Source organism: Mesoplodon densirostris, chromosome 4, assembly GCF_025265405.1.
Source record: "Mesoplodon densirostris isolate mMesDen1 chromosome 4, mMesDen1 primary haplotype, whole genome shotgun sequence".
Classification (NCBI taxonomy): Eukaryota; Metazoa; Chordata; class Mammalia; order Artiodactyla; family Ziphiidae; genus Mesoplodon; species Mesoplodon densirostris.
Window position 1 is genome coordinate 47,652,151 of NC_082664.1, and position 14,645 is coordinate 47,666,795.

The 14,645-nt window shown below is 43.9% G+C and overlaps 1 protein-coding gene across 2 annotated transcripts in view; it reads left to right on the forward strand.

The window, feature by feature from the left end:
- Window positions 1-620: 620 nt before the first annotated feature.
- The window catches only part of GCH1 (GTP cyclohydrolase 1), a 50,656-nt gene continuing 36,631 nt past the window's right edge, over window positions 621-14,645 (forward strand). For both annotated transcript variants that reach the window (XM_060098097.1, XM_060098098.1), the window contains exon 1: window positions 621-1,112. In XM_060098097.1, coding sequence (XP_059954080.1) covers window positions 773-1,112 — 340 coding nt within the window. In that variant the 5' untranslated portion in view covers window positions 621-772. The remainder of the gene's footprint in view (window positions 1,113-14,645) is intronic.

Below are 14,645 nucleotides of genomic sequence, written 5' to 3' on the forward strand. Positions count from 1 at the left end.
CACCACAGATACCGTCCTCCTAGATATAGGGACTCACTTAAGGACCACTTGGTGTAACATTCCTCCTTACAGCGGCTGGAGGCAGGTGCGTTGGACATGTTTTTAACGAAGCAATCGTTTCAATTCATATTATTCTCCTGCCCTAAAAGTATGAGTTGGTTTCTATACCTACATTTTAACCCAGTCTCTTCCCCGGCGAGGCCACCTGTTTGCTCATCTTTCACAGGGCGAGGCGACCAGAACACTCTTGATGCAGTGTACTCTTTGCCCTAAGAGGAGAGGGCTGACGGGGCACCCAGACCTTGCCTCCCCTCGCCGAGGTTCCAGCTCCGAACACCTGCCCCCTTTAGGATTCGGTTCATCCGGCAACGGCCAGAGGGGTCCAACCCAATCCTCCTGCCTGGCGCGGGAGGGACTCGGACAAGGTCTGCGCCACGGACTCGGACAAAGTCCACGCCACGGACTCAGACAAAGTCCGCGCCACAGGAGCCGGCTTCCAGTGTACCCGGCGGAGGGCAGGGCGAAGGGGCGGAGTGAGCGCCATGACGCCAGGAGCCTCGGCCAATGGAAACGCCCCGCGGCGCCGGCCGAGCCGCCAGCCCATAAAAAGGAGGCACTCTTCAGTCTCTACTGTTCCGGGCTCGGAGCGTACCCCTGGCCCGAGGCCTGCCTTATTCAGGTGACTGCGGTCACAGCCCACTGCCCGCCGGCGAAGTTCAGTTGCAGCCCCTGACGCGTCCGAGGGTCCCTCCGGGGCGGCAGCGGCAGGTCCATGGAGAAGGGCCCGGGGAGGGTGCAGGCGAAGCCGCGGGACGCTCGGTGCAGCAATGGGTTCCCCGAGGGGGAGCCGCCGCGGCCCAGGCCCAGCACGCCCACCGAGAAGCAGCCGCGGCCGGAGAGCAAGAGCGTCCAGCCGGCGGACGGCTGGAAGGGCGAGCGGCCCCGCAGCGAGGAGGACAACGAGCTGAACCTCCCCAACCTGGCGGCTGCCTACTCCTCCATCCTGCGCTCGCTGGGCGAGGACCCCCAGCGGCAGGGGCTGCTCAAGACGCCCTGGAGGGCGGCCACGGCCATGCAGTTCTTCACCAAGGGCTACCAGGAGACCATCTCAGGTCAGTGCGCCCGCCGGCCGGCGTGCTGGGCACTGGGGAGGTGGCTGCAGGAAGCGCGCGCCGGCTCCGGGAAGTTTCCGGAGTTCCTCACTCTTGGCGGAGGAAGCCGAGTGCTGTCACTTTCCGACCCCCACCCTCGGCCCTGGCCCAGCCGTCCGGCCAAGGAGAGGGCCCTGCGTGGGACGCATTTCGGGCGCGGTGGGAGTCAGCGGCCTCTCCACCCGGGGACTGGTTCAAGCGGCCCTCGCGGGGTCCTCCCCGCTCGCTGCACGCGGCCCTCTCCTCCAGCCTCGGGTTGGCGGGACCGCAGTCACAGAGCCTCCCCACGCCCCTTACCCCCGCCCCCGGGTGGGAGCCTGGAGCCCTTGTCGCCTGAGCGCCCAGGGCCGGATGCCCGAGGAACGTGCACCTGGGCTCGTTGAAGTGACGGCTTCCTAGGTCATCTCTGCTCTGGAGGTCTCATTTTTGGTAGGTCTGGGGTGAAGCCTTGGCTTTGTGTGTCTGAAGCCGGGGGTGATTCTTTGCTGCAATCTCGGGGACCCTCACTCTCGCTGACTTGCCAGGGTACCCGGGTGTTCCGAAAGTCGTAATTCTCTTTTGTTCACATCCAGTTCACTCGAGCTCAGGACTTTGCAGAATTTGGCATAGTTCTGGGTATGGGCTTTCCTGGAGTTTGAAGTGTGAGGTTTTTGGGGGGTTAGTTTGCTGCTTAAAGCCTTCTCCGCCTTTTCTCCCCCACTCCCTAAACCCCAAAGCAGGAAAGCGACTTCCTGGGAGTCGGGGAGTTTCGCTGGGCTGTGGGACCCGGAGTCCCTCTATCACCCACTTCCCACCCACGCATCCCAAAGGAGCCGGGTTGGCCCAGTGCTTTCGGCGCCTGAGGAGGGTCAGGCTTTTGCCCAGGAGGTCGGGAAGTAGGGGGCGCGGGGTGGCGGTAGAAAATGATTGAGGACTTCGCTGCCTAATTGCTGGGTGAGCGATGTTGGTCATTAATTAGAAAAAAAAAAAGTTAAAAAAGATCTGACTTGCACAGCTCGGACCAAGGGCGTTGTTTACCAGTTCACATCTTCTGTACCTCTTGGTGACATTTATTCCTTTGGCCTAAGAAGCCTTCTGCCTTCACCATTTCTCAAAGAATAACAGTGCTGCTTTGCAAGGTAACCTCCCTGCTCAGGTTATTTCCCCAATCAAGTTTCTGGAGAATTCCTGAATAGATTCTGGGAAGAACAGTTATTTTTGCCCAGTCTCCCCCACCCCAAAGGAAGGGTGAGAAATCAGTGTGAGAGGGGTGAGGCACATAAAGGAAATGACAGTACATCTTAAAGCCAAGAAATGGATATCTAGTTCTGTGTCCAAGTTTACTTTTTAAACCTTTGTTGGTAAAAGTTTGGATCCTCAAATGCAGAATTTCAAAATGCAAAGACTGAAGAATAAACGTTCTTCATTTGGTGAATATTCTACCATTTGGTGATATTCCACGATGTAATGAAGAAACATCTTCTTAGGGCCTTGCTCAGTCTGCCCCTTGTGGACACTGAAAGTGTCCACCGCACTTGGTCAGGCTTTGGGAATCGCCCTAATAGAATTCACAGGAGAGAGGGATTTCTGACCTCGAGAGTCAGGTCCTCCTGACTTTTGAGACCTAAAGTGTCTCAGAAGGTTTACTTAAGAAATGATTAGCAGAAGTTTGTCTCATGAGCCATAGGACTATTGACTGCAAAGAACACTTCATTCTACCTTAGAAGACAGTTCTAGTCAAGTATTAATTTATTATTTAAAAAGTCCATGGACCTAGGAACAGAAATCAGATGAGGGGGACTCTAATCATCTCCCTACCCAAGAGGACCTGGGGGACAGGGTGGAATGATGGGGAGTGACTGCTTAATGGGTTCCAGGTTTCCTTTTGGGAAGATGAAAATGTTCTAGGACTAGAGAGTGGTGATGGTTGCACACATTGTGAATGTGCTAAATGCCACTGAATTGCACATTTTAAAATGGTTAAGATGATGAGTGTTATATGTATTTTACGATAGTAAAAATGTCACACACCATTTAAGGATTATTAATAGCCATTAATTGAATACTTTTTATGCTCTAAGTGCCTTATGTGGATTGTCTTTGGTTAATCCTCATTTTTGAGGTAAACACTATTCTTTTACCCCATGATAAGGAAACTGAGGCAGAGAGGTTGACAGCTTCAGGTGGTAGAGCTGGTGTTGGACTCTAGGCAGCCTGAATGCAGAACTCTTACCTGCTTCCTTATGTTGCTACTTGGTGAGATATGTCAGTGTATCTTCTCTACTAAGCATTTCAAACTGAGTTTGGACCTAATACTTGCGTCACCAGCATTAAAATAAGGTGGAGTAGAATGGAGAAAATCGGTCTATCATATGTAGTAAGGGTAAATGTTTTGAGAAGCTTACAAGTAGGTTTTATAGGTACGATTTTTTTCTGGTATGTACTGGCTCCAGTGTAGAATGTCGTATTTCTTGTATTTGTTGTGGTCAAAAGTTTGAAAGCCTCTGTCTAGAGGATCACACTTAAGGGCTTAATATTGATTTCTTAGAGGTACATAAATAAAAGACAGAGAGGAGAGGATGACAAGGATGATGCTGAACTTAAAGGAATGAACCTGAAATGGTGGTGGTCCAGGCCTTGGACCAACCTGGGTGGGAGAAGGAAGGATACTTTAAAATACAGAAGTAAGTAATAGAGAAAACACTCCTATCCAATCCCTAATTTTTATTTCTTTAGAGAGTATAAGTCAATGACCACTAAAGATTTTTTTGGATAGAAGCAAACTTCTTTGAAACTGCCACTTTTCTATGCTTGTAGATAAGATACTTAACATCTTTTATATCTCTGTATATTAATTAGTTGTTACTAGTGTTGACTTAAGTTTTGTAAAACATAAAATAAGTTGGTACTTTACATTTCCCAAATTATTTTTTTTAGCTCCTCTTGAGTGAATTGATGCTAATTTCTGGTGTTTGGGGAATTTGTCAGTTCTCCCTGCACTGCAGCGTATTTTCATGACCCTTGCGTGGTACACCTTTCTTTACTTTCCAGTATGTACCTTATTATGGGTGCATCTATGGTCACCTGTAATGGGGCTCTGTCAAGGTTGTGCAAGTCTCCTGGTTACTGTTCACCACTGGGCTGTAGCTTGTAGTAGAGGGAGGGCTGGAAGAGACACTATCACCTTTCCCAGGAATGGCTGTCCTTTGAATAGCATCACAGGGTGATCCTTGGACCAGCTCATCTTTATCTGTTGCTATCCCATTTCAATTTAACCACATCCTAGTTCTCTTACATATTCAGAGAACCTTTGATGAGGTCTTCTTTTCTATATATTTCCTGTATTTCCACTATTTTTTAAATTCAGAATCCTAATTAAATTGGAGGGTCTGCTGTTGCCTGAGGTCTTTGATCTTCATGTTCTTGTGTCTGACCCTTCCCTTTCCCTGTCCTCTCCTGGGTATAAATGGGAACAACCTCTTAGATCGTATTATCCATCAAAGGTTAAGTGAATGTAACTTGTCTCATCAGTTGTCCTTTTTATAAGTTTATGGGAGTACACAAGAGTCTTGAGTCTTCTGTCACATTTCTAGTTGAAGTAGGTTTTAGCTTGTCTTATCCAGGATGCCAAGGCAGTTTTCATGAGTCAAGTTGACAGTGTCCCAAATTTGGGAAGCCTGTGAGCCAGTATATAATGCAGGAAGAGGGGATGGTATCACAGGTGATGGACTTCTAATAAATTTATTTTATTTTTTAAATTTATTTTTCACTGTGTTGTGTCTTCGTTGCCGTGCGCGGGTTTAGTTGCTGCGAGCTGGGGCTACTCTTCATTGCAGTGCGCGGGCTTCATTGCGGTGGCTTCTCTTGTTGCGGAGCACGGGCTCTAGGCACGTGGGCTTTGGTAGTTGTGTCACACAGGCTCAGTAGTTGTGGCGCACGGGCTTAGTTGCTCCACGGCATGTGGTGTCTTCCTAAACCAGGGATCGAACCCATGTCCCCTTCATTGGCAGGCGGATTCTTAACCACTGCGCCACATGGGAAGTCCCAGTGATGGACTTCTTGACTGTTTCCCCACCCGCCTCAACCATGTTCACTACAAGATGACAACTATTCTCTAAAGCTAAAGCGAGGCAATTAGATAGTTTATTTACACAAAAATGAGCCTTAGCCACTTCATACTGAAATGTGCCAGCACTCACAAAAGGTTTTTCTTTTTGAATCATGAACATCTGTGATTTACCAAATCAGACTGCCATGATGAACTAAGAATTGTAACAACTTCTAAGATGTGATAATACTTATTTATCATAGCCTCCCATATTGTGGCCAAAAGATGAGTTTATGTCCCATGTTTTAAAGTAGGTTGTAGAAAAGTTAATCTCATTATTGAGAGGTGCTATTTTAGATGTGTATAGTTCATTTAAATCTTGATTCACTAATAAGTTTCATTTCCATTTTGTTAATGAATACTTCTTACATAGGACTTAGTTCTGTGTATTGCCAGAAAAGGTACTATGAATAAAGAAGAAAAAATAACAAGACTATTGAAGTTTATGACTGGAACTTGGGAGTAGTCAAAGTTGATTAAAGCTGTTAAGAGTCATTGAGAATGGAGGAGAAAATCTGGTCTTACTAGTTTCTTTTAAAAATGTATTATCTGTTAACATTTTTTTCTGGCCTGGGAGGAAAAGTCCTACACGTGACTTTGCAATACTAAACAAACTGGTACTTGTTTTTGTTTCACTGGACTGCCATAAGAAAGTAAGTACCACGTGGGGCTTCCCTGGTGGCGCAGTGGTTGAGAGTCCGCCTGCCGATGCAGGGGACACGGGTTCGTGCCCCGGTCCGGGAGGATTCCACGTGCCATGGAGCGGCTGGGCCCATGAGCCATGGTCGCTGAGCCTGCGCAGAGCCTGTGCTCCGCAACGGGAGAGGCCACAACAGTGAGAGGCCTGCGTACCGCAAAAAAAAAAAAAAGAAAGTACCACAGACTGGACTGTTTAAACAACAGAAAGCTATTGTCTCACAGTTCTGGAGACTAGAAGTCTGAAATCAAGGTGTCGGTGAAACCATACTCCCTCTGAAAATCACAGGGAATGGGGAGGGGAGTGCGGTCCTTCCTTGCCTCTTCCCAGCTTCTGATGGTAGCTGTCAATCCTTGGTGTTCCTTAGCGTGCAACTGCATTACTCCCATCTCTGCTTCTGTCGCTGTCCAAATTTCCCTCTTTTAAGGACATCAGTCACATAGGAGTGAATCCACTTTATGCCTTATCTTACCATACAGTATGCCTTATCTTAAGTTAGCTAATTACGTTTGCAGTTACTCTATTTCCAAGGTCACATTCTGAGGTACTGAGCTTTAGGACTTCAACTTAACCTTCAACACAGTTTAACCTATACCAATGTTAAATGCTATTATTCATAAGACTGACTGGGAACTTTATAATTTCATTTAATTTATTCACTGAGTGCCAACCACTGCACTGAATGCTGGGAAACAGGCTCAGCAAAACCAGATATGGTTCCTTCCCTCATGGAACAGACAGTCTTTTAGACCTAAACAGATATTCATCAGAATCACATGAATGAGTGTGATTATAGATGGAGAAATCTAGTGATAAAAAGAACACAGCGGGGCTTCCCTGGTGGCGCAGTGGTTGAGAGCCCGCCTGCCGATGCAGGGGACGTGGGTTCGTGACCCGGTCCGGGAAGATCCCACATGCCACGGAGCGGCTGGGCCCGTGAGCCATGGCCGCTGAGCCTGCGCGTCCGGAGCCTGTGCTCCGCAACAGGAGAGGCCACAACAGTGAGAGGCCCGCGTACCGCAAAAAAAAAAAAGAACACAGCTCAGTGAGAGCATTTACCAAAGGAACTTGATCTACGCTAGGAGATGGGAAGTGTGGATGCTTGAACTGACATCTGAATAACAACAAACACTCCTGATTACTATGTGCTGAACACAGTTGTGAGTTCTTTACATGTATTGCCTCACTGATCCTCACAATAACCCTACGGGGTAGGTAATATTAGCCCTGTTTTTAGGGATAAGGAAACTGGGGCACAGAGAGAACTTGCACAAGATCATATCTGAAAAGTAGCAGCACTGGGAGAATGATAGAGAATGAGAATCATCATAATCTATTTAATTTTAATCATAATATTGTACTGATTTATTTGAATCACCTCCCCTCCCCTTCCCTTTTTGTATCTTCTCTGCTGTTTTCTTTTCTTTTTTCTTTTCTTTTCTTTTCTTTTCTTTATTTTTGGCTGCGTTGGGTCTTCATTGCTGCGTGCAGGCTTTCTCTCATCACAGGGAGTGGGGGCTACTCTTCATTGCAGTGCGCGGGCTTCTCATTGCGGCGGCTTCCCTTGTTGTGGAGCACAGGCTCTAGGCACATGGGCTTCGGTAGTTGTGGCACGTGGGCTCAGTAGTTGTGGTTCGTGGGCTCTAGAGAGCAGGTTCAGTAGTTGTGGCGCATGAGCTTAGTTGCTGCGCGGCATGTGGGATCTTCCTGGACCAGGGCTTGAACCCGTGTCCCCTGCATTGGCAGGCGTACTCTTAACCACTGTGCCATCAGGGAAGCCCTCTGCTGTTTTCTTTGTCCAGCTCTAGAAACTCTTCTATGCCTGGGCATTCCCCCACTGACTCATTTGCAGTATACCTCTATTTGAGTCCAGTATTTGGTTGAGTCAGACTGCAGTAATAAAATTTGCCAGGAGAGGGCAACTATCTAATCTTTGGTGAATCCTAGGTTATGAATCCTAGATTATATGAACAATTCATAACTCCAGCTTATGTAATGAATATGTTCCCTATGGTTATACATTCTCTACTGAGTTTATGGCAATTAGGTTGAGGGATAATTTAGATTGGGGTTAATCAAAGATTGTCTGAATCAAGGTAAATTTGTTATACTCAAGATTGAGAGGATATTTACTCACTAGAATTTGGTTGTTATAGCCTCAGTCACAGTTTTTTAGAAGAGGGACTGTCTGTACTCACCTTTGAATGCCTAGCAAATTGCCCAGCACATGTAGATGACTTGATAGATGTTTGAATTAATTTCTTAAAGACAAGGACCCCTTCTTGGGACTTCCCTGGTGGTCCAGTGGTTAAGACTCCGTGCTCCCAATGCAGGGGGCCCGGGTTCGATCCCTGGTCAGGGGACTAGATCCCACATGCCGCAGCTAAGAGCCCGCATGCTACAACTAAAGATCCCGCAGGCCACAACTAAGATTCCGTGTGCAGCAACTAAGACCTGGCGCAGACAAATAAATAAATAAATAAATATTGAAGGGAAAAAAAGACAAGGACCCCTTCTTAACACTTGTCTTTCTTCTACCACAGTGCTCTGTGCATAGGTGCTCAGTAAATGCTGGCTTTTTTATACACTGAAGAAAAACGTAGGGGATTAGCTTTATGGAAAAGCCATGGAAGTTATCTCTACTGGATCTCCTGAACACTTCTATTCTAGGCCAGAGGTCATCCTTTAGACATCTTTGTGTCCTTCATAGAGTCCTGTGCCTGTAGAAACTCACCTGTTTGGCGAAATGGCTTCTTCTATATCCAGTCAACATATTATTCCAAGGTATCAATTGAAGCAATTGGGGGGTTTCCCTGGCACATCAAAATTCTCATGGGGAAGAATCTCTAGAAAATCTGTCAGGATTGCAGTCAGTTTTTAAATTATTGTAGACGTGTTCAAATGTACACAAAATTAGAATAGTATAATGAGTTTCTATGTGCCCATCACCCAACCTTTAACATAAACATAGGTCTTGCTTCGTTCCTCTTGTCACACACCTTCCCCCACTGAATTATTTTAAAGCAAATCCTAGGTATGTCACTTCATTGATAAATACTTTGCTATATCTTGAAAATAGAGACTTAAAAATATTATCATACTTGAAATCAACAGTAATTCCTTAATATCAAATATCTAACCAATATTTACATTTCTTTGATTTTTCTCACAGGTATCTCTTTACAAATTGGTTTGTTTGAATAAGGATTCAGACAAGATTCACGTATTGTATTTGATAAATGTCTTCAAGTTTTTTTAAAATTTGTTAGTTTGGTATTCTTTTTTATCCCCTAACAATTTGTTGAAGAAACAGGGTCATTTGTCCTATAGAATTTCCCACATTCTGCGTTCTGCTCATTATTTTTCTCACGATTTAATTTAACATGTTCCTTTAGCGCCTGAGTTGCTTATATACTAGCAGTTAGATTTAGACGCTTGCCTTCCTGCTTCTCCCCACTCCCTCCCCCACCAAATAACTCTTAAATTTAGTCAAGAATACTTCGTAGGTGGTGGCAGGTGCTTCCATCGGTAAGCAGTTAAATATCTAGTTGTCTTTTTGTGATGTTATAATCGATTAGCTTTAAGTGTTATCAGTCTAAGTTGTCCATTACAGAGCTTTTCACCGGCATTTCACTTCACTTTAGAAGCCATTGGTGATTGCCTAGATCCAGTATTTTTTAGAAGTTGAAAAATAATGATGTTTGGTTCTTTAATTCCTTCTGAATTTATTAACTGGAGTTCTTCTATAAAGAAGATATATGGGAACTCTTTAGGCCATCTTTGCAACTATTCAGTAAGTTTAAAAGTATTTTAAATAAAGCTTAAAGATATATAAGGTTGTTAATTTCTCTAATATATTTCCTTAATTCTGCACTGGAGATTGACCTAATTATGCCTCAATCTAGAACCCATAAAAGAAAATAATTGTTACTTTATATAAAAACTAAGAACTTTCACAGGTCAGATACCAACAGAAATGACAAACTGGGAAGAAATATTTACAAGTCATATTGTAGACAACAGGATAATCATACTAATATAAAAGAGATGCTAGAAATTAATGTGAGAGAAAGGCCAAAAACACAATTGAAAAATTGGCAAGACATGTAAGCAGAGAATTCACAGGAAAGGAAATACAAATGACTTTAAATACATGGAAAGATGCTTGACCTCACCTTCAATAAGAGAAATGCACACAGACCACCCAAAGATATACTTTTTCCTTGTTTGATTGGCCGAATACTGCATTACATTATGATTGATACTGCATTACATTATGGAAGTTATAGGGAAACAAATATTACTGTTGAGAGTGTAGCTATCTTTATGGAGGATAGTTTGGCAACATCTATTAAATACAAATACACATATCCTATTTGAAAATCCTCCCTCTGGGAATTGCATACACGAAATGACATATGCTCAAGGTTAGTCACTGCCGCCATGAAAAGAACCATGCTATATGTCTAGTCCCTTAGAATGGCTAAATGATGCAGAGGAGTTATGTTGCGGGGGACAATAAAATGTTTATATTGACATTAAGAATTGGAGGATACACAAGTGGTTATATGTTAATCAGGGATATGAACTGGGCAGATGGCAGACCAGAGTAGAAGCAAGACTTTTCACTATATTTTCAGTTTTTTATTTTTGAAGTATGTACATGTATTTTCAGATAGATAAACTAAAATCGTTGTGACAAAGTTGTTTCAAATCTAGGAGCAAAGGAAATACAACGTTTTAAGGGCTAGCTAATAAGAAAAATCTGGTTACTGAAAACCTTTACCCTGGAATTAGAGAAAAATAGTTAAATGTATATATTTGCAAGCTTGATCTTCATTGTGATCCATATAGTGTAAAGAAAGAGACTGAGTCTGAATGTGACCTTGTCCCTTAACTATCTGTATAATTACTGGCATGTCTCCAAACTTAATTTTCATCTTTCTCTTTTTATAAAGAATGGTAATACCTGCTTTGCCTGGGCTCTTACAAGAATTAAGAAGGTATGCGAAAAGCACCTGATGCTTAATATATTCCTTCTTTTATGATGAGGAAGAACTATGGGGTTGGATTAATTGGAAAGTGTTTTAAGAATGTGGGATACTCTGGAGCCCTGAGCCACCATGTAAAAAGTCCAGTTACTCTGAGGCTGCCATGCTGTGAGGAAGCTCACATGGCGAGGCCACAACTGGGTGTTCCAGCTGATGGCTTTAGCTGGGGTCCCACCCAACAGCTAGCACCAAACACTAGACAGATGAGTAAAGATTCCTCCAGGTGATTCCAGTCCCCAGCCAACTAGTCGTCCCCACTGAGCCCCAGACGTTGTGGACCAGAGGCCAGTCATCTCTCCTGTGCCTTGTCTGAACTCCTGACCCACGGAATCCCAGGACATAATAAAATAGTTGTACACCACTAAATTCTGGGATGTTTTGTTATGCACCAAAAGCAACTGGACCAGATTTTGAGATGAGGGTGGTTAGAATTTGCATTTGTGCAGAGGAAAAGGGAGTGACTTAAACAGGCCAAGAGATGGCATGGTGGTTTAAGGATAGAAATTCAAATTTGTGAATTATCAGTATAAAGCTGAGAGTTAAGCTTGGAGAGTGCCTGAGCTCCTCAAAGGAGTGAGAAGAGGAGATGTCAGCATTCCGACACTAAGGAGAGCGAGAGGAGAACCAGCAGAGACCGCCCTAAAGGGAGATGTGAGAGGCAGGAGATCCAGGAGTGTAAGTGTTGGCAGAAAATGGTTTTAAAAGGAACGTGGGGGCCTCCCTGGTGGCGCAGTGGTTGGGAGTCCGCCTGCCGATGCAGGGGACACGGGTTCGTGCCCCGATCCCGGAGGATCCCACATGCCGCGGAGCGGCTGGGCCCGCGAGCCATGGCCGCGGAGCCTGTGTGTCCGGAGCCTGTGCTCCGCAACGGGAGAGGCCACAGCAGTGAGAGGCCCGCGTACAGCAAAAAAAAAAAAAAAAAAAAAAAAGGAACGTGGAACAGAAGGAAAGGTCCCGAGACATAGTAGACTTGAGTCAGATGGCCTGGCTTCAAATCCTGTTACTGACCAGCTGTGCCTTAATTGCTTCATCTGTAAAATGGGGCAGTTAATAGTAATCATCCATCTTACAGGACTATTGTGAGGATTAAGTGAGTTAGTACATATAAAGTGCTGAGAGAAATGCCCAGCATGTATGAAGTGCTATAGACATTTTGTCTGTGTTAGCAATGAGTACTGAGATTTTATTTGAAGGTGTTGTTAGTAGTTTCAATAGCTTAATGTGCTCAGAAGCCAGATTGTAGGACTTTAGGGAGTAATTTAACAAATTACAGAAAATAAAATTTTTGAGGTATTTTTTCCTGACTGGTAGGATCATGTGAGCTTCCCCTTGGTGTGTATCAAGGCAGCAATGTGCTGGTTGCTGGTGAATGAAAGTGTTAGGTGTTGAAGAGAAGAGTATGGGCACCCAAGCCCTGGGAAGTGGGCCAGGTTGTATGCGTGTGATCTCATATGATCCTCCTGTCAACTTGGAGGCTGTACTCATTATAAAGAGTTGGAAACTGAGAGGCCTCTGGTCAAGTCACTTGCCAGAGGGCACAGAGCAAACCCCAGGTGTGTGTGATGACAGTGCTCATGTTCCAATGGACACCGTGCCCCCTCAGGTTTTAAGTGCCTATGTTACATTTTCATATGAAGATCCATTTAAGATGTGAGCAGTGTAATCCATAGGCATTCTGTTTTTCTTCTTGAATTCTAGCAAACAGAAAGCCAAGTAGTTTTAGTTTTGAGGCATTTCTTAACATCCTGACTTTAAGATAGTTCATGAAATTTTTAATCAGGGGAATTTGTGAATAATTGCAAAAAATTTAGCTAAATTACATTCAGTTCAAAGGTGGATTAATACCTAACAGACTTTTCCCCACTTAATCTTTTGAGGGAGATATTTGAAAACCAAAATTTTATACATTTTGTCTAAAGCACATTTAATTATATTTTGATCATTTATACTTTACAAATGTGAGTCTGTTTTAATGGTTTTACTATTTGGAAACTTCAGTTCTGTTTTAAATCTTTGTTTTTAGGGTTTGTACTTTTTCTTAAATGCAGTTATAAATTCTTAATCTTTCCTTTTATTTAAAGTAATTTTTTCTGTAACTACAATGGTATGTAAATTTGAGATACAATTTATTTTATCTTCTCTTTGAATAATTAGGCAAAATAATACAACATAATTATGTTGCATCTCTACCAACTTACCCAGTTATGTTTCCTACTGCATGTTTGCAACTGTGTTGAAGTGCATACAGTTGAATGTTGTATATTCCTTTTTTTAATTTGTTTGCTTTAAAACATACACGACATAAAGTTTACCATTTTTAAGTATATAGTTCAGTGGCATTAAGTACATTCGCATTGCTGTGCGACCATCACCACAGTCTATTTCCAGAACATTTTCGTTATCCCAAACTGAAACCATATTCATCAACCAATAATAACTCCCTGGTCCCCTTTTCTCTCAGCCCTTGGTAACCTCTATTTTACTTTCTGCATTTGAGTATTCTAGGGACCTCATATGAGTGGAATCATACCATTTTGTCCTTCGTGTCTGGCTTATTTCAGTTAGCATAATGTCTTCAGGGTTCGTCCGTGTTAAGAGCATCTTTTTAAAGTTAGAAAAGAACCGTTTGGTCCTTGTTTGAGCCAGTAACTCATCTGTAGAATGTTGTATGTTCTTAAATTTGTAAGGATTTTATTTTCTTATTTTAAGAAATCTTTAGAATTGAAGATATCTTAACTGTGTGCATATTTTTTATTTATCAAACATCAGGCCTGTGAATGACCCTAACTGTTAAAAGGGAAGCAAAACTGGTTGGCTTTGGCTTGGCCCTCAGGGAGCCTCTGGTCTGTGCTAGCTGGGACCAGACACTAAGTTCCTGCAGAGAGGAGCAAGTGGGGTCCTGTGTGGTCAGAAGCAAGGTGGGTTCTTATGGTGGAGAGACTTGAAATCACAGATGGCTATGGACGAGGTAGATTTTGAGCTGAACCTAGAAGGAAATTCATTTTGAATTTTTTTTTAAACAAATAGTCCATGATAGTTAAGAGAAGATTATGCTTTTAGCTGTTCTGGAATAAAAAGAATACACTAATATTCATAGTTGTCTGTACCATAGAGTTAAAATTAAATGAAGCTTTCAAAGCAGGTTTACTTTAAACTTTTTTTTTTTAACTTTTTATTTTTTTAATTTTTTTATTTTTTTTGCTGTACGTGGGCCTCTCACTGCTGTGGCCTCCCCCATTGCGGAGCACAGGCTCCGGACGCACAGGCCCAGCGGCCATGGCTCACGGGCCCAGCCTCTCCGCGGCGTGTGGGATCTTCCCAGACCGGGGCACGAACCCGTATCCCCTGCATCGGCAGGCGGACTCTCAACCACTGCGCCACCAGGGAAGCCCTTTTTTAACTTTTTAAAGATCCGCATGGGAAGGCATTAGGGCTGGCTTCTTTCTCTGATGTTTCTAAAGTCCATTTTGACCAGTCAGCCCTTCTAATGAGCAACTTTACCTGAACACATGTTGCTTGTCCAGGCTTTATAATCTGGTCGTTCATTTCCTCTCGCAATTCTTCCTTCTCATTAATCCCCTTGGTCACTCATGCCCCAAGTCCTGACTCTTATACTTCCTGAATATCTCTAGACTCTCTTACCTTCTCTTGCTCTGGCT